General features: G+C 37.8%; 3 protein-coding genes across 5 annotated transcripts in view; 2 read left to right on the forward strand and 1 right to left on the reverse strand.

The window, feature by feature from the left end:
* Nucleotides 1-5,143, reverse strand: part of acap3b (ArfGAP with coiled-coil, ankyrin repeat and PH domains 3b) — a 61,902-nt gene extending 56,759 nt beyond the window's left edge. Inside the window, exon 1 of the mRNA XM_059529111.1 lies at nucleotides 4,905-5,143. Coding sequence (XP_059385094.1) covers nucleotides 4,905-4,951 — 47 coding nt within the window. The 5' untranslated portion in view covers nucleotides 4,952-5,143. The remainder of the gene's footprint in view (nucleotides 1-4,904) is intronic.
* Nucleotides 1-20,342, forward strand: part of LOC132119277 (calcium/calmodulin-dependent protein kinase type 1-like) — a 497,060-nt gene that overhangs the window by 141,975 nt on the left and 334,743 nt on the right. The gene's annotated exons all lie outside the window — the stretch shown is intronic.
* pusl1 (pseudouridine synthase like 1) lies at nucleotides 6,519-18,953 on the forward strand. Of its 3 annotated transcripts, none has more exons than XM_059529091.1 (8): nucleotides 6,553-6,904; nucleotides 7,003-7,060; nucleotides 10,446-10,633; nucleotides 13,553-13,702; nucleotides 14,862-15,032; nucleotides 17,998-18,052; nucleotides 18,245-18,407; nucleotides 18,841-18,953. In XM_059529091.1, the coding sequence occupies exons 1-8, from the start codon at nucleotides 6,846-6,848 to the stop codon at nucleotides 18,870-18,872; spliced, it is 876 nt and encodes a 291-aa protein (XP_059385074.1). In that variant the 5' UTR covers nucleotides 6,553-6,845; the 3' UTR covers nucleotides 18,873-18,953. The 3 variants fall into 3 exon arrangements, 2 of the variants coding, with proteins under 2 accessions (XP_059385075.1, XP_059385074.1); XR_009426139.1 differs by having other exon boundaries at nucleotides 6,554-6,904; nucleotides 17,998-18,029; XM_059529092.1 differs by lacking the exon at nucleotides 13,553-13,702 and having other exon boundaries at nucleotides 6,519-6,904.

Raw genomic sequence — 20,342 nt, forward strand, 5'->3', positions numbered from 1 at the left:
AAGTCCACACTTTGCTGAAGAGAAGTTAGCAAACTCTCTCTGCCACTGTTGTGTATGTTTGTTCACGCTTGCCTTTAAAATCCCATTTTCAAAAATATGTTTTCAGTCCCCAAAATGCCGTTGTCGTGTAAAAGAACAGGAAAAGCACATAAAAGTTTCCTGTTTTTGGCTAAAAACATTGTCGACTATTAGGGTGGCAGCCATAGAAATACACAGGGCATTTGGCAGGTAAAACACTGAAACATCGGCAGGTGAATGGCACAAAGTCAAGTGAAGTGCACATTAGTGCAATAATGTCTCACAAATCACTTTCAAATATGTTAACCAACAAACCAGTTGTGAAATCTGCATGTGAAAATATTCCTCCTTCCGCAAAATTCCAGATTGCGTGGATTCCTTTAAAAATGAATAGATTTTGTCCGCGAAAATTCCCTAAACAGCATTTTTGTGAGCGCTAAGAAACAAAGTAGCTGCTCTTCATGGTTAAATTCTTGTTCTACAACACCAGAGTAAACTGTTGTTGTGGTTGTTGTTAGTACACAGGTCCAAAAATTAAACAAAAAAAATAATAAAAATACAACAACATAAGAACAATGGCAACAAAACTAAGAAGTGTGTTCTTCAAGCATGCAGGGATGTAAGATAAATGCAGTCACGGACTTATTACATATACGTCCGCAGGTGCATTTATCTTACACACCCGCATGCTTGAAGAACATACTTCATCAACGGTCTAGACAGAAGTTTTTTATTTAGTTGAAGGAATACTATAAAAGAATAGGAATTCAGACGCAACACTGTCCCACCTAGATGCCTGTATTTCAATCAGCCGTTTGTACTTTATGCAGTAATCATCTTAGTGCAGTATGTACTGGAGCCACACCTGATTTCCCTTAATACTCTGCTCTGACTTGTCCTGTTCCTGCCTGCAGGTTGAAGCATGTCAAAACCATGTCTGCACCTCCACCTTTCCTAAAGCTGACAGCCTGCTTGAATGAATGAGATCATTTCGGTTCCTGCCTCCTACTCTCCTCGTCCCAGTTTCGCTGTGTTATACAACAGCAGCCGGCTGTCCATTCAGCATGTCCACATACACACTGCCAGTTTTATTCAGTTTGTTTTTTGGCTGGAGTGACTCAGTGGAGGATCATGTTTTTTGTGTATTCCTCCAGGAGTTGACTGGTTCTGTAGATGCTCCAGTAACTTAATAACTGGAAAACGTGATTTTTAGGGGAAACTAGACAGAAATTCCTTTGATTATCTTGTAGTCTATAGGATATGTCTAATACGTAATTTAGACAAATGAGTAACTTTACTGTAAGAGGCAAATCTAATGAGTGATTGCCACTAAAAGCAGAAATGCTGTCTTTAAAGGTGCTGTGTTCAGAATAGAATACTAGCGTACTGCATATTAAGTATACATTGTATACTGCCTACTATTTTTTAAAAAGTATGTGAAAAAAGTTCTTATTAACCAATCATAATTTTTTCAAACAGTAGTAAGCTATATTATTGTCACATATCCTCATCACATTGCATGTTTAATTTACACAGTAAATGATGAGTAAAGTAGATCGATTTTTCCCATTTTGCATGTTAGCATGTTTTGCTAACTTTATTTGGTTCTTAAAACAACAGCATTACCCTCTCTGCTGCCCCCATCAGGTCTGGAGCTGGCATGGCGTTTACGTGACTTTACCACAGTCTAAATACTGTAGTGCACAAGGGCCGTTCCAAACCTAAACTTGTACCACTTGAGAGCATGTGCATGCGACAGGAAGTAAACAAACAAGCTCAGTGTCCTTGATGCATAATAAATCCTCACTATATAGGTGCATCGCAAATCTTTTTTGTACTTATGCACTATTTTATGTCATTTTGTACTAAAAATAGTGTGATTAGTGCATTCACACCTGAACTTCACTACTCGGATGATGCACTTAAATAACCAAAAAATAACCTAAATGGTGCGTCTTGATGTTCGTTCCTGTTTATTTTGTGCTATAACTAGTAATGAGGAAGAGACGATCGGTTCACTTGTTGCTTGAACTGAGGCGATACAGTGATCCGTCTTTCATTAAAGAGCCACAAAATGGTATTTGAATGATTTGAATGTTTTTTAAAAATTACAAAATTTAAAAGCTGAGACTTGTTTCATACCAAAAGTAACCTGTTCCATCTTGTCTGTCGGTGTGTTGTCAGCGTCCTCTTTGTCCGTGATGTATTTTTCACTGAACCTGATGTATGAGAGCTCCAGGGCTTGTCAGACATAGCAACAGTAACTCAGGAATTCACAAGATGTTGCAGGAAAGCTTTCCAGTTTCATTAAATTAATTAGATAGTACATATAATTTGGTAGTAGAAACGTACAGTGTTGCATATTTTATTAGTGCACAGATGAGAGTGTGCACTTATTAGTGCAAAAAGTATGTTTAAAGGTTATTTCCTTTTAAGTGACTGTCTGAAATGTCAAAAGGTGGCATGTTCTTAAAAAAAATTAAAAATACAATAAAATTAACTGTTTACTATTGTCATCTTTTTAGAGCTAATTTTGGTTGCATCATTGAAACAGCACTGTAAAGCTGCTTTAACACAATCTGCATTACATAAAGTGCTATATAAATAAAGGTGACTTGATAAATGTATCCATCCATTCTCCAAACCACTTGTCCCATGTAGGGTCATGGAGATAAACAGTCATTTTTCACTCAGATCTGCTGTTTGGCTCTTCCTGCATAGTCCCTAAAGTGTGCTAGTCCTTAAGCATCAGTGAAGCTGGGAATACTGGATGTCTGCCAGGAACATCTCCACATCTCCATGACCCTGCTGCCTGCCCTTCAGAAGTCCTTGATGCGTCAGAGGCACAGAGAGGCGGAGAAGGGCAAAGCACTGACAGCTTGCTGGACAAATGTCTATGTGCATGGTGGAGTACTGAATACCACTTCTGTAGAATGATTTTCATGACGCCTCAATGTCTGACATAACAGATAACAGATGAACTGAAGCGATGGAGAACAAGTTCATCATCTCCCGTGTCCTACTGAGCAATCATATATGATGAGGAATCAGACCCATACGATCTGTGACTCACCTCATCAGAATTCATCTGAAGTCAATCTGCCCGTGCTGACTGAACTACTGAAACCAAGACTCTCACTTTGCTGAATAAGACTACAAAAGTCTTTTAAAGCTTAAACATTGTTTTTTTTATAAAATGTTCACAGAAAACACAGAAACAGATCGGACATTGCTACTTTATTCTCATGAATGCTTAAAGAAAATTTTAAGAAATTATTACATTTCAATCTGTTTATCACACAGAGTTACTGTGTGATCTTGAGTACTTTTACAATTGAGTTGCATGAACCATTTTAATCATATTTTTATGTGATTTTAAGCACTTTAGTTCCCATTCCTGGGACTAGAACATTCTTCCGAATTTCTCATTTTGGGTTCCACTTAATGAATAAAGAAAGTAGAAGAAAACAGGTTCTTGAAACAACATAAGGTTTGTGGTTTTCAAATCACTCAGAAACTTTATTATTTGGCTTTTATCAACGTAACTCATGTTTTTATAATATGTTAATTAATATTTTTAAATGCATGTCATGCATTTTACATTATGTTGTGTTGGAATTCACTTTGTTTAGCACTTTGGTCAGCATTGCAGTGTTTGAATGTGCTATAAGTTGAGTATTTTACTTGAAGAATTTTCATTTTTGGGTGAACTATTCCTTGAAGTCAGTGGTTTGCAGTCTTTTTGACTCCACGTGCCTCTGTTGTCCACAACAATATTCAAAAGCCTATGACTTTTCACTCATCTAATAACTATAAAAATGTATATGATTTTCTTTAAAACTTGTAAATAGATCCATTTTTATTCTGTTCTGTGTGACACTTGATAACTAAAATAAACACCTGCTAACAATATTTATCTTGTTTATTTATTGTAAACTGAACAGACGCCCTGAAAAGAAGTGACTCTGTTGATGACTATTATGATTAATAATAATGACTACTAAATGACTGTACTCATAACAAGGTAAAAGCGTATAAACGATTCAGTTTCATTTTTTTCTGTAGCTTATTAATGTGCACATGCATCATACACGTAAGACAAATTACAATTACTGTGATAATTAATGTTACTGTATCAGATTGGCATCATGTGAATAACGATTGTCCCTGCATTACTAATCATGATACTTGGCGTGTAGCACAGTAACACCCCCTTCAAGAATTCATCAGAACATCATCACTGCATTCGCTTTCACGAGTGATGATGCTGCATCAGAAGGGACCGATTCATCGCGTTGATTCCGCGCAGGGTCCATCACTTGAGTCTGGAACACGCTCTTGCGTCAAAGACCCGTGTCCTTAAAAAGCCCTCATTCATTCATTCATTCATTCATTCGTTCATTCATTCATTCATTCATTCATTCGTTTAACTGGTTCCTTAACAACACGGCGAATTTTCTAATAACCTCGAAAGATGCCGAGCGAAACGGCATTTGTGGGCGCATGTGATGCCCCAGAATGCTGTCTATGTAACCAGCTCACTATGTAAACGATATTTTAATAAATTAAACAAGACCAATATATATATATATATATATATATATATATATATATATATATATACATATATATATATATATATATATAAAAGACCTGATTTAAGACTCGTCGTGTTTTAAATTTAAACCACAGCCTCACACAAACATCTTTTGCATTTCACAATGAACCATGAAACAAATCAGAGGTTGTGGTGTCTGTCTCTGTGTGTGTGTGTGTGTGTGATGTTTAAAGATAATCTCAAGGTTCACATGCGAACAGGCGTCAGCTGTGGGACGTGTGTGTGTGTGTGTGTGTGTGTGTGTGCGTGTGTGTGTGTGTGCTCTTACCTGAATCGGGGAGAATCTTTAATACATTCCTCAAAATCCACCGTCATTTTTGCTGTTATTCCGTCTTTCAGTTAAAAATGTAGCATAGCATCGCCGGTGGCTGTAGTGCGCCTAAATGTGAAACGCGAATGTATCCTTCCCCGGTGAAACAGTGACACTGACACACTGCTACAGATCTGAGATCCGCTTCAGCGCTGTGCGAGCTAAGGGACCGTCAGCAAACATGCGCCAGAAGAATATAAGGGAGCGTCCTTCAAAATGCATCCCACATTCTTTACGGTAGTAAATGTGTGTCACTGTTCTCTATTATAGATCAGTGGTGTGTTTGGAAGATTTGGTGTGTGTGTGTGTGTGTGTGTTTGATCCACCATTTAAATTATTTTCTATTCTGTTTAGCACTTTACCAGGTCTTATTTGTCAATGCATTAGTTTATGCATAAGCTAGGAACGAACAATGCGGTGTAAAGTATTTGAGTAGTAAATGTAATTAGCCACTGTACTGGAGTATCTTTTTGGATACTCTGTAGGTTTACTGAGTATCAAAGATATCAGCAACTTTTACTCTCTACTTCACTACATTTTTGAATAAGTATCTGTAGTCTTTACATCACCACATTTGTAATGAGTGTTGCAATTACACATTACATTTTGCAAGGCAGCTAGCGCTTTTTGCAGTTTATTTCTGCTACAAAAGAAGTGATATCACCAACTTCAGGGCACTGAAAACACTATCTCTTGTGCTTTTCTCTTTTTTTATATTGAATAATGTGTATTGCATGCTTTACATAAAGTTATTTAGTCATTGTTACCTCATAAATATAATGATTGTAACCCTTTTGTACTAAAATAAACATTCTTTTCAGAACGTTTTGTCCAAGGTTGTAGAAATATCTTTCATAAAAATGTTCTAAATATTCTCATAGAAATGCAGTTGACAAAATAAAAATCATCATAATCTGCTTCTACCATAGACTGTATAAAAACATGGACGTAGTGTCCGTGACGTCACCCGTAGACTCCTGAAGAGAGTTTTTGAAGCCTGTGTGCAGAGCGAGCCGTCGCCATTTTGGCAGCGCGTCACCGCGCGACTCTCCCGGACAATCAAAAAATGGGCAAAAAGGCGGGAGCTAGTTGCTGTAGCCACACCCACCTAGCACGACGGCAGTCAGCAGCGGCAATCCACCTGTCACTCAAGTGGCTACGTCCTTAATTATGCAGAACTTTAAGTCTTAATATAATTTAAACGGATGAGTTATAAAAAAAATTCACCCCCCTCACAGTTGTCATGAAGGGCAAAATTAGCTATTTAGACCAAAATCATTTTTTGAACCAGGCTGTAAACATGTTTTTTCCTGCTGTAAAGTTGGGCATTTTAACATGGGGAGTCTATGGGACTGACTCCCTTTTGCAGCCAGCCTCAAGCGGCCAGTAGATGAATTGCAGTTTTAGTCGCTTCCTTATTGGCCTCACGAGAGAGAGCGGGAGGTTGGCGCTCGGCTTCTACATTCCGCGAAACTGACAATCATCTTTACGTAATAACTACGCCACGCCTCTCCCTGTGGAAGCGGAAGTTTTTGCCGTCCTGCGACACCGCCTTTAAGTTTCCAACACATAGAAATAGATTATTGTCAAATCAAGCTAAACGTACCATACATATTAATATTCTTCGTAAAGCAAAAAGCTATACAAACGGAAATTATGCATATTTTAAATAACTTCCACATTTCAACGGCTATTTTAAACCAGGCATCGCTTTGGCTTCTAAACGGCTGGGTCTTCCTTTCACATTGCTGTTGATCATGACTGGAATTGTGTGGCATTATTAGGCATAAGCAAAAACATCTGATTCATATTTATTTATTAAGGATACAAGCGGACGCTGCATGTCCAAACCTGCTAACGCCTCGTACTGACAAACATTAACCGAGCAGATCAGGAAACATGCACAAATCCGCTGCCCGATACTTGATATTTTTCCAATATACAGGGACCAAATACAGGTCTGTCTCCATGACAGCCGCACGCGTTCTTCCTTCTCCCGAGCTCTTATAACTTCACATACATAAATATAAAAGTCTGCTTGTGGTTTTCTCCTCAGCGGCGTGATGAAAACAGCAGCAGATCAAGCTGTGGAGGGGGTCGAGAATCATCTGGAGGTCAGTCTCTGTCTGACCGATCAAAACAATACTGAAATCAAACCACTGCATGTGTTTTTTGCTCAAGGTCTCATCTGCATTAGATCTGCCATCCTCTTCAGTACAAGGTGTCTGCTCATTTCTTTCTTTTGGAAATAGAATATAAATATACTGCGGTGAAATCCCTTTGTGTGGCACTTCTCTGTTGGCAAGACAGATAGTAGCTCATGTGGCAGTTTGGCAAATATTTTAGTGCCTGACATATAAAAGTGGTAAAAAAAGTTTATGTATAATAATAATAATAAAGTAATATGTAAACAAAAAAAATAACTTTTTGTGTTTGTATCATATACTCATACATCAGACTTTTATGAGTCATATAGTATAAAATAGGAGAATATTCTCCTATAAGACAAAAAAATATGCATTTTGGCAGATGTTGTTATTTATATGGCCAAAAGAAGATGCAATTCTTACCTGCTTGTAATGTAAATCAATTAGATATTTTATAACACACCACTTGTATCATATTTGATACTCACGTTTTAACACATTTTTTTCTAATTTAAGTTTTATATATATATATATATTAGGGGTGTAACGGTTCACAAAATTCACGGTTCGGTTCGATACAATACACTGGTCTCACGGTACGGTTCGGTACGTTTTAGATCAAGCAAAAAGAAAAAATTGGCAGATAAATTTCCATGATTTTTAAAAAATGTTTTATTTATTAAAACTAACAAAGTATGTTTCTTTTTTTTTTACATTGAACAATGATAGAGCTATTCTTTACCCATCTTCTATGGTGTTTTCTTAGCAGCATACTGTATAAAACAAAAACAGCTCCTTATAAAAAAAAATGAAAATGTTATATTAGTTATGAACAAATACAAAGATGTAACTTTTTATATGGAACTCTATAACTCTTTATATTGAGTGTGTTTTTACTCAATTGGTTCTCTATAGGGCTTATGTTTTTTGGAACAAAGCAGTAATTACGGTCTGTCTGAAATGGGCTCGTGAAGGAATATTGTAACGCGGCTCAATTACATTAAGCATGTTCTTAAAACCTACGTTTTCCACTACAGAGTAAGGCGCTCGCTCACTCAGTACGCGCTGAAGGCTCGTTGCAAAATGGCTAATGCGTTTAACAGACCAGAAATAGAAGATCCTCCAATAACCAACAGGTCTGGTGTTTGGGTGCACTTTGGATTCCCTGTAAGCTACAATGGTGATGATAGAATCAATGGTAAATAGTAAGGTCTCATATCCGCGGCTATAACGTAAATGTAGCCTACCAAACGCCGTGGTGATGTCTTTTGCCCTGTTTGAATCCGTTGGAAATGTCTGTCTAAATGCTGCGGAGATAGTTTGTTGCGTGTATGTTTCTCCTTTTTTCCGTCTTTTCCCAGATACTGACATACTAAGGTGATGTCGGCGTAAATGAGTTGACATGTTTCAAGTATTCCCGCTGGTGTTTTTTTTTTTTTTTTTTTTTGTATTCCCGCTGGTGCAGGCAACCCTAGATGCGACATATCGTTGTTTTTTTATCCACCACTCTCTTGCCATCACCATTATAGCTTACAGGGAATCCAGAGTGCACCCAAACACCAGACCTGTTGGTTATTAGAGGATCTTCTATTTCTGGTCTGTTAAACGCATTGGCCATTTGCAACGAGCCTTCAGCGTGTACTGAGTGAGCGAGCGCCTGACTGAGTAGCCTAACATAAACATATACGTTTTTTTTTTTTTACATAAACATATAAGTTGGTGTTTTTTTCTTCTTCGGGGGTGTCAGGGGCGTTGCCTGTTACGTTGTTTGGGTTATTGGGCTACCTTGTTGAACGCATATCATTATATTTCACAATTTTTTTAATTTTCCAAATATAATTAATTAGTCCAACGAACCGTTCGGTCCATAATGCGTACCGCGTACCGAACCGAAAGCCTCGTACCGAACGGTTCAATACGAATACATATATGTATATATGTATATATATATATATATATATATATATATATATATATATATATATATATATATATATGTGTATATATATATATATATATATATATATATATGTATATATATATATATATGTATATACACACACACATTAAATTAAATGAATGCATTTAGCAGACACTTATCCAAAGCGACTTACAGTGCATTCAGGCTAAAATATTTTACTTAACATGTGTTCCCTAGGAATCGAACCCACAACCTTGCGCTGCTAATGCAATGCTCTACCACTGAGCCACAGGAACGCTATATATATTAGAATTACACCAAGTGGTCTTTTACAGATTAAAAAGTGTAAATGATCATTTAGAGGGAAAATGCATGCATAAGGTTATGTATGGCCTTGGAAATTCATGTAAAGTCAGATTGTATTTGATTCCTCAAAGCAAACTCCACTAACAGTTTCTCTAAGTATTTCAGATTTCTTTTAGTTCCCACACGTTGTCAGTGTTATAATTATGTCAACATAGATTTTAATCTCCATTTACAGAAGCACAGTCATAATCTGTATGTGTGCTAGCATGCCTTTTATTATAGTACCTCAGTGAATATAATGAAAGGGTCTTAGAAGAGATTTGAAACATCTGACAAAGTTTCAGTTATGTAATGTGATAAACTCTCTTTATGTGTTCAGTTGAATGTCTGAAAACATTGAAAATCTGGGAAGTGGAATATTTTTTAAACCAGGAAATATGTTGTAAAGTAACAGTACACTGCAAAATAATAATTCTCAGGCCATGCAAATGTAAATGAGTTTGTTTCTTCATTAAATCAGATTTTCAGAAATGTAGCATGACATCACTTGCTCACCAGTGGATCCTCTGCAGTGAATGGGTGCCGTCAGAATGAGAGACCGAACAGCTGATAAAAACACCACTATTTTCCTCAAGTAATCCACACCACTCCAGTCCATCAGTACATCCAGTACATTACTTTGTGAAGTACAAAGCTGTGTTTTTTTTTTTTTTAAGAAACCAATCCATCATTGAGGTGTTTGAACTTGAAACCATCACTTCTGGTCAAAATGCCATAATCCATAATAACACGTCCTCCAGTGAAAAGATACTGGTGAGCAAGTTTCTTCAAATCTGAAGAACAAACTCATCTTGGATGGTCGAAGTCAATTTCCAGCGAATTTTCTTTTTTGGTGAACTATTCCTTTCAGAAATTTAAAAGAGTAAAAGCATTATGTTTCAAAATGAATGAGAAAAATGAATAAAATTTTGCAAAATTGCAACATCGAGCATGCGAACCTCTTTGTACAAAAGGTCAGATTTTCTGCTTCCAGGTGTCTTTTGGAATGTTCTCAAATGGTGCTGGTTAAGATGATCTTCAGGGTTTACAAAAACGTAATCAATGCTGTTTGTGTTTTATATGTAGAGTGCTGTGCGGAAACTGAAGCCGGTTAATGAGGTGTCAGTGGTGATCTCCAGCAGAACAGACACTGGTGTGCATGCCTTGTGTAACTCTGCACATGTGGATATCCAGCGTAGAGGAGACAAGTCACCACTGCTGGAGCAAGACCTGGTTGATGCCCTAAACTTTCACCTGAAAGCAGAACCTATAAGGTAGGAGGCTTTTAAAGGATTTTAAAAGCTGAATGTTTTTGCACCACATTTCTTTGTACACAGTAGTTCAAAAGAGTGACCAACTTAAAAGTTATTTTGTGCTGGTAAGTATGCATACATACACTAACCTAAAGGATTATTAGGAACACCATACTAATACTGTGTTTGACCCCCTTTCGCCTTCAGAACTGCCTTAATTCTACGTGGCATTGATTCAACAAGGTGCTGAAAGCATTCTTTAGAAATGTTGGCCCATATTGATAGGAAAGCATCTCGCAGTTGATGGAGATTTGTGGGATGCACATCCAGGGCACGAAGCTCCTTTTCCACCACATCCCAAAGATGCTCTATTGGGTTGAGATCTGGTGACTGTGGGGGCCATTTTAGTACAGTGAACTCATTGTCATGTTCAAGAAACCAATTTGAAATGATTCGAGCTTTGTGACATGGTGCATTATCCTGCTGGAAGTAGTCATCAGAGGATGGGTACATGGTGGCCATAAAGGGATGGACATGGTCAGAAACAATGCTCAGGTAGGCCGTGGCATTTAAACCATGCCCAATTGGCACTAAGGGGTCTAAAGTGTGCCATGAAAACATCCCCCACACCATTACACCACCACCAGCCTGCACAGTGGTAACAAGGCATGATGGGTCCATGTTCTCATTCTGTTTACGACAAATTCTGACTCTCATCTGAATGTCTCAACAGAAATCGAGACTCATCAGACCAGGCAACATTTTTCCAGTCTTCAACTGTCCAATTTTGGTGAGCTTGTGCAAATTGTAGCCTCTTTTTCCTATTTGTAGTGGAGATGAGTGGTACCCGGTGGGGTCTTCTGCTGTTGTAGCCCATCCACCTCAAGGTTGTGCGTGTTGTGGCTTCACAAATGCTTTGCTGCATACCTCGGTTGTAACGAGTGGTTATTTCAGTCAAAGTTGCTCTTCTATCAGCTTGAATCAGTCGGCCCATCCTCCTCTGACCTCGAGCATCAACAAGGCATTTTCGCCCACAGGACTGCTGCATACTGGATGTTTTTCCCTTTTCACACCAATCTTTGTAAACCCTAGAAATGGTTGTGCGTGAAAATCCCAGTAACTGAGCAGATTGTGAAATACTCAGACCGGCCCGTCTGGCACCAACAACCATGCCACGCGCAAAATTGCTTAAATCACCTTTCTATCCCATTCTGACATTCAGTTTGGAGTTCAGGAGATTGTCTTGACCAGGACCACACCCCTAAATGCATTGCAGCAACTGCCATGTGATTGGTTGATTAGATAATTGCATTAATGAGAAATTGAACAGGTGTTCCTAATAATACTTTAGGTGAGGGTATATTTCCTAATGTGATCATCTTTATAATTACAAATGGTAGAAATTAATTTGCTACATTCCACAGGATGTTGAAATGGAAATTAACGTGGAATTACAGAAAAGATGAATGTACTGAATTGCATTCCAGCAATAGTAAAACTAGCTAATATTAAATGCAGTTATTATAAATGAAATCATGTAATTATGACTGCTGTTATTATTTGGTGTTAGCAAAGAGCATTCTGGGAAATTAGTGTTATGAGTTTTACATACACCTATATAAATTGTTTTATGTTATCATTTAATATTTCTGGACATATGTAGTACACTACAATTTAAATCTAAACGTTTTTTTATGAGTTATATGAGAGAGAGATTGAGATTAAGTGTGTGTGATTTACCTCTGTGTCGTCCCTCAAGTGTGTTTAACAGCAGCGTCTCTAATAGCAAAACTGTAAGTTTATCAGCTTCAAGAACAGCATGTTATTACCTCACTAGTGAGAAATGGCATGTAGTTGTTAAACTATTTAGAGTAGCACTAATAACACGTTTCTGTGCACATGTGTCTATACTAAATATGTGTGCGTTTGAGTGGGAGAGAAAGAGCAGGATAAAGAGAATATGTGCTATACATACATAGTAAAACATAATTTTGTGGCAAAAGCATGGAAATAATTTGTCATTTTTATCTGATTGTTTACTATATTTATTTGCTTGGGCATTTATTTGATTCATTTAAACATAGCAAATTAGCAGACATCCATACCTTAATCTCACCAAGACCTCCACCAACCTTTCTACAGCGATAGAGTCCGTTGGTTTCAGAGGTATATACAACTGGGTGTTGTCTGTGTAACAGTGAAATGACACACCATATATACTCCAGATCTGACCTAACAGGAGCATATAAAGTGAAAAAAAGACTGGTGCTAGAATAGATCCTTGTGGAATACCACAAGATAAAGGCTGAGGTCGACATACCTTCACCCATCTGAACAGAGAAACCTTTGTCTTGAAAATAAGACTTAATCCAATTCAAGGCATTACCTTCAATACCTACACAAGTTTCTAACCATGAGATCAAAATCTGATTGTTGACTGTATCAAGCGCTGCTGTAAAATCTAAAAGCAAAAGTAGATGAGCTATGACATTGTAGCAGTAATATCTATTGAGGCCTTCAAATGTCATCTTTGAGAAAGGAGGCCTTGGAGTCAAAAAGTTTGCGAACCACTGTTCTATTGGACATTTTGGCCAAACCGTTAAATGATTCCAGCAGTACATCAAATTTTCCTTTACTTTGACTTGTTGTGTTGAAGAGATGAATGAACATATTTTCCATGTCCCTCTTGTGTTCTGTCCTCAACCACAAGTATAAACCAGATTTGTTTAAGATATCAAGCTGCATTTGAATGATGAGTGACTATTGTTTTTCTTGTTTTTCACATGAAAACCAGTGTTGTGATATTTCCTCTAGTGTCTTGATTACTCTGGACTAACTTGAAGCATTTCGGAGGAAATTGGCTGGCGAGTTTGCGAAATAAACATATGTGCATTACCAGATTTGAAGCAGTGTCTGCTATTCTGTCTTTTTTTCCCCCAGAATCACCAGGGCTTACCGTGTCCACAGCGACTTCCACGCACGCTATCGGGCCGTATCACGCACATATGTGTACCGCTTTGCTTCGGGTCTCAGACATCACACAGAAATGCCAGTAACGGAGAGGGATCTGTGCTGGGCATTACGAGACACGTGAGTGCCGCCCCCTCTCTTCTGCATGTGCTCCACAATTGCATCACTACACACATGTCACAGAAGCTAAATCCTCTCAGAGTGCATTAGGAACAAACGCATTCACAGCAGAAAGAGGCGCACATGAATTTCAAACAAGACCCGTCATAAGGGCAAGCGAATGATCACCAGTTATCTAGGACAACACTGAAACCAAAGATGAGGAAAGTATGCGGAAAGTATGCATTTTTACGGCAGCACATCCCTCAGATGTCTTCGATGGAGGAACGCTGGAGCGAGAGGCTCCTCTCCAAGGGTGATGTGTGAACATTAATGCTATTTTTCCTACTCTCTTCATTTTTAGCGAGAAAGTAGGCCAAGATAAGCTTCAGGCTCGTAGTGACGCAGAACAACACCCACAGCCGTCTTATGTCTGCTTCATGCACACACACACATTCCAGCTGCTTTCCATCTCATTCATAAGAACTGCCTTTCCACACACACAAACTGGATTAAATTTGTAGAACGTTCCTTGATCTGTATGGTTTTATCTCCTAACTGAGGTTTTTTATCCCATCGTGATGGTGATATATTGAATGTTAATAAATATTTAAGCTGATTCTGCTGGAAATGCAAAAATTAAGCAACATTGTGAATTGTCAAGTTTAATATTTATAGGTTTTTTTGCTTATTAGTTTCCTGAAAAAGTTTGCATCATTGATTGTTACTTTGCCGCGAAGCTGTTTTAAAACGATCTCTATGGTATAAAGCACTATGAAAAAAATAAAATGACTTAAATATTAATTAATTGTTAATGTGTTCATTAATATTAATGTCTTGATTATTTGTCACATTTTGTAGCTACTTGAGTATTCAAAATACTTGAATCTCTGCGGCTATTATGGAAGTAAAGCAACTTTAAGCCATTTCAGTGCAAAAATATAAATATTAAGATGTAAATTAAATTTCAGCTGTATTTTAGACCAAAATGCAGCTTTTGTGAGCATCAGAGACTTCTTTTAAAAAATCTTGCTGACACCAAATCTTTTAGCAGATCGTGATTGTATCTATATCGCCCTGTCCTGAGAAACTTATTTCCTGAAGTAATAACACACGGATCCTGTACAGTCTCTGTGGCTCAGTGTCTATGAAGAGTTTGATTACTTCATTCTCCCCACAGGAGGCTAAATATCGATGCAGTTCAAGAGGCGGCTGCACTGCTGTTAGGAACCCATGACTTCAGCACCTTCCGTGCCTTGAGCTCAGAGATGCCCTTTAAGAACCCAGTGAAGACCCTCGAGAAGGCCCAGCTGGAATCTGGGGTCTCGTTCAGTCAGAGACACTTTCATAGGTAGGATAAAAAGCTGCAAAGCCAGAAACTGGAGGAAGCAAAGTTTGGTTGGTGCTGTGATGGAACCAACCATGTTGATTTATCACAATAGACCTTAGGTTAGATTAATTTAATGTGGGTGAAAATGTGGCTGTGAGAGATGGTACACACTGAATAAAGGTGCTAGATCACATTTTCACAACTCTCAAAAGTCACTTTTTTTCTGGAAAGATGTATCATCAGCTTGAAGTATGCTTTGGTTTTTTAGTATGCGAGGGTCCACGTATAATACACGTGACGCAAATTTAGTCACTGAGTAATATGTGCACCACCCAATTTTTGTAACTGCACATACTTTGTACGCACACTCCTCACAGCCTCGCTTTTATTCTGTCAAAAAATAAATATGGGGCTAAATAAAGGAATCAGTCCCCCAAAAATAAAATACAGAGGGTGATTGTGTCATGCAATTCCAAACCGGAGATTTGGTTCTGTTGAACACAAAAGGAGAAATTTAGTAGTATGTTCATGCTGCTATTTCTGTACAATGATGGTTGAGCACCGTTGAGCTCCTAAAACATCAGAATAAAAAACACCATAAAACAGCAAGATGTCTGCTAGGTTAAAAGTGATAAATCTAAATTTAGTAAATAGTTTTTGTCGTCTTTTGTGGAACACAGTAGAAGATATTTAGAAGAATGTTGGTAACCAAGCAGATGCTGGTCTCCATTGACATACATAGTATGGAAAAAATTATAATACTATGGAAGTCACTGGGGACCAGCATCTGCTTGGTAACGAACAGTTTGGAAAATATCTTTTGTGTTCAGCAGAAACAAACAATAACGTCTTGAGGGTGAGTAAACGAGGACAGAATTTTAATTTCTGGGTGAACTATCCCGAATTTTAAGTAATTATCAAGAGATTTATTTTACTCACTATTTACTCAGTTCACCAAAATATATATTATCATTTGACAAGGCTGTCAGTAGATATTGGAACCGAAACACTAAACATGGCAGAATGGCCAAATATAGTCCGAATAATCGGCCTGCATGATGTAATGGTCTGTCAAAAACAAAGAATACATTCCAGAGTTGCCAAAATGAAGTGAAGTGCTGTTCATCCCACAATTTGCATTTGGCTAATGCAATTGCTTGGCATTTAATTTTAATAGCCACTTTTCAACAGCATGTGTTGAGGGATTAATTGAGCAAACGTGGAGTCATTCGCCATGGGAGCATATAAACAGCCTCTGATTTCCTAGAAAGATACATGGCTGAACATTAGGGTCGGAGGTCGTCCAATCTGCAATTAATGGATCAGCAATTACAACATGCTGTCAATAGTTGCTAACGTAAGTCCCTTCTCCAAGCCCAGTGCATTAATAATCCTAATTATGTTTTCATATAGCTAGCCTCATGTTCTTCAACCACTATTATCAGCTACAAGTTTACGTGTTTAATATTGTGTAGATACATTTGAAATGGAAACACAGAAAATGAAAGGCAGTGCTGCTTTATAGCCCAGAGGATGATGTCCAGTCGCTGAGGCTGGTGTGATGAGACTGTTGCTAGGCAACTGATGTTGGACAAAAGCATGATGCTGATAAAAGCGAGCTGCTCGTTCTTGCTGTCCTGCGCTGAGGGACAAACACTGTACACTCTTAAGAAAAATGGTTCTAAACAGTACCAGAAAAGGGTTCTTCAGCTTGTAACAATAGCAGAACCCTTTTTGTAAGGTTCCATAAAGAACCATGCTTTGAAAATCCTATATAGGACCTTAATGGTTTTAAAAATAACCTTTTTAATGATAGTTTATTTTCACTTGTATTAGTATATTAATATTTCTGTCATTTATTGTATTATTTTATTTTATATTTTCTGTCATATTATTTGTGTTATTTGTGTATATATATTAAATATGAGCAGGCCTACAAGCTGGGTTTGGTAATGCTGCACTGTAATCATAGTTATTTATTTATATTTTTCCTTATATTTTATTATATGATATTGGTTTGAGACTGAGAGTATTTTATTTAGTGGAGAACTTTGCAGCAGTATTTTATTTCTTAATCTTTTTTTATTTTATATATACTTTATTAAAAAGTATTTAAAAAAAAGTGTAAACAAATTTTTAAAAAAAGTTTATAGTAATAAACAGCCTGCAGTTTAATGTTTGCATTTCTTTCCCTTACTGTACCGAAAATGAACCGAACCGTGACTTTAAAACCGAGGTACGTACCGAACCGTGACTTTTGCGTACCGTTACACCCCTAATAAATATATATATATTTATATATACTTTATTAATATTGTTTTTTACTCCTCTATCTGCCTGGTATTATAATATCCTGCAGTGTCTGTTAAGGTTTTACATAACAACAACAACGTAGATGTTTTTAATGACATGAATTTGTTGCAAAAACTGTTACTAGCAGGATACATTAATAAATGACATGCCTCTCTCAATAACCTTCAGGACATATGTTTAAAATCAACTCACACTGGACTCATTTTGGGTTTTTCACATGCAGCTTTCAGCTGGGAGAGAGACACTCTGAACACACACACACACACTCAAACACACTGTTTGTGTAAAACCAGATCATGGCATTTTGCTGCAAAACTTGCATTCAAAACCACAAAATTTAATTTTTAACATGCAAACAAGGTTTTAAACTGTAGGAGTAGTTAAATTCATACCATATTTCATCTGTATTATAATGAATTGAGTGGACTTCACACACTAGAAACATCATGAATATGTCCACGTGTGCATCATTTACATCTGTGATGTCAGTTCTCATGTTATACGGAGATGAATGAATTACCACATGGAAGAGCTTAGATGTCCAGGTGCAGCTGTTTAGAAAATGCATGAGTTAGATATGAAATGTTTGTTCAGTCACCGCACACATGGAATTTTGTTCATGTTTGGTGGCTTCAGTTATAGTGATTGAAAATATCTTCTTTTTTTTTTGCAGAAATATTCAGTTCTGGGAGCTCACTTTTAAAAGTAGGTCCTTTTTATACAGACAAGTAAGTACTGGCTTTGTTCCCCTGTAAATATGATATTAATGTTGTGTTGTAGGATGTCTGCCTCCTAGTGTTAAATGTGGGAATTTCATTGCATGGATTTCATTTGAGTTAATTTGTAAGAATATCTTTGATGATGAAATATGGCTGTAGAATAGTAGTCACATAATCAAGGCGACATGTTTCCGCTCACAGGTGCGGAGGATGACTGGGGCGCTGGTTGCCGTCGGTCAGGGTAGACTGTCTGTTCGACATATCCAGGAGCTGCTAGAAGCACGAGATTCATTGGCGTTCCCACAAAACCTGACGGCTCCAGCCCACGGCCTGTTTCTGACCAACATACAGTACAGAGAGACAGGTAAGAACCGGTGGTTTGGGTCAAAATGGTCCAAATATCGCTAGATGTGAAATATACAACCTGATCACACTGCACAGAACAACATATCCCAGAATGCAATGTGCTCAACTTGACCCTCCATGTTCAACGAATGTTAACACTTTTTTCTGTTGTTGACAAAATGTAATTAAAAATGCAAAATAGTAAGATAGATAGATTGCACTTGATTAATTAAATATGCAAAATAACGAGGTTATGTGATGATTGTAGAACACTACTGCTGTTAGCATAATGCATGCTGCCTCATAATTAAATAGCAGGTAATATAGTGTAGATAGAACATACTGTGTACTGAATATTGCACTAACAGCCAGTCATTCATTAGGATTATCCATTTCCTCTACAAAATTCTGCATTTTACAGTGGTATTAAGTTATTATTTTTTTCCTTACAGATCTTGGGGCTTGTAGGCTGGCTGAACAGTAGAATAATGATTCAAATAGAGATCTCACAATATCGGATGTAAAAATTTAATTTTTTTTATTAAAGTCTATTCCTTTTCTCAAACACTTGCCTGTGTCAAACCATACTTATGAAGGAATATGCAAGTATTATATATACTTAATTATTTTATTAAACTTATACTATAACTTGAACTTATTAAATTATTAAAAATAAATGTGTGTGTATATATATATATATATATATATATACATATACATACACACACACACACACTCACTGGCCACTTTATTAGGTACACCTTGCTAGTTCCGTGTTGGACCTCCTTTTTCCTTCAGAACTGCCTTAAATATTCATGGCATAGATTCAACAAGGTGTTGGAAACATTCCTCAGAGATTTTGGTCCATATTGACATGATAGCATCACACAGTTGCTGCAGATTTGTCGGCTGCACATCCATGATGTGACTCTCCCGTCCACCACATCCCAAAGATGCTCGATTGGGTTGAGATCTGGCCATTTTAGTACAGTGAACTCATTGTCATGTTCAAGTAACCAGTCTGAGATTATTGGAGTTTTGTGACATGGTGCATTATCCTGCTGGAAGTAGCCACCAGAAGATGGGTTCACTGTAGTCATAAAGGGATGGACATGGTCAGCAACAATACTCAGGCTGTGACATTTAAACGATGCTCAATTGGAACTAAGGGGCCCAAAGTGTCCCAAGAAAGAAGAAGGCAGGATGGATCAAAGATTTCATGTTCTTTATGCCAAATTCTGACCCTACCATCTGAATGTCACCTGGTGTGGTCTTCTGCTGCTGTGGCTCATCTGCTTCAGGGTTCGGCGTGTTGTGTGTTCAGAGATGGTATTCCGCACACTTTATGGGAAAGATTACTGACTTGACAGTTGTCCAGAAGACTATCCTCAACACCCTCAAGCCACAGAAGGTCTTTGCTGAAAGGGCTGGCTGTTCACAGAGTGCTGTATCAAGATATATTCATAGAAAGTTGACTGGAAGAAAAAAAAAAGTGTGGTAGGAAAAGGTGCACAAGCAACAGGGATGACCACACCCTTGGGAAGATTGTCAGGAAAAGCCGATTCAAGGACTCGGGGGAGCTTCACAAGGAGTGGACTGATGCCGGAGTCAGCGCATCAAGAGTTACCACACTCAGACGTCTTCAGGAAAAGGGCTACAGCTGTCACATTCCTAGGACCAAGCCACTTCTGAACCAGAAAAACATCAGAAGCATTTCACCTGGGGTAAGGAGAACAAGACCTGGACTGTTGCTCAGTGGTCCACAGTCCTCTTTTCAGATGAAAGTAAATTTAGCATTTCATTTGGAAATCAAGATCTGGAGTCTGGAGAGGCACAAAATCCAAGCTGCTCGAAGTCCAGTGTGAAGTTTCTGATGTCAGAGATGATTTGGGGTGCCGTGGCGTCTGCTGGTGTTGGTCCATTGTGTTTTATCAAGTCCAAAGTCAATGCAGCC

Source organism: Carassius carassius, chromosome 38, assembly GCF_963082965.1.
Source record: "Carassius carassius chromosome 38, fCarCar2.1, whole genome shotgun sequence".
NCBI classification, from domain to species: domain Eukaryota; kingdom Metazoa; phylum Chordata; class Actinopteri; order Cypriniformes; family Cyprinidae; genus Carassius; species Carassius carassius.

Coding starts and splice junctions, on each gene's coding strand:
- pusl1 (XM_059529091.1), top strand. CDS start 6,846: ATGCACAAATCCGCTGCCCGATACTTGATATTTTTCCAATATACAGGG. Junction 13,703..14,861: donor TGCTGGGCATTACGAGACAC/GTGAGTGCCGCC, acceptor TTCTCCCCACAG/GAGGCTAAATATCGATGCAG. Junction 18,053..18,244: donor GGTCCTTTTTATACAGACAA/GTAAGTACTGGC, acceptor TTCCGCTCACAG/GTGCGGAGGATGACTGGGGC.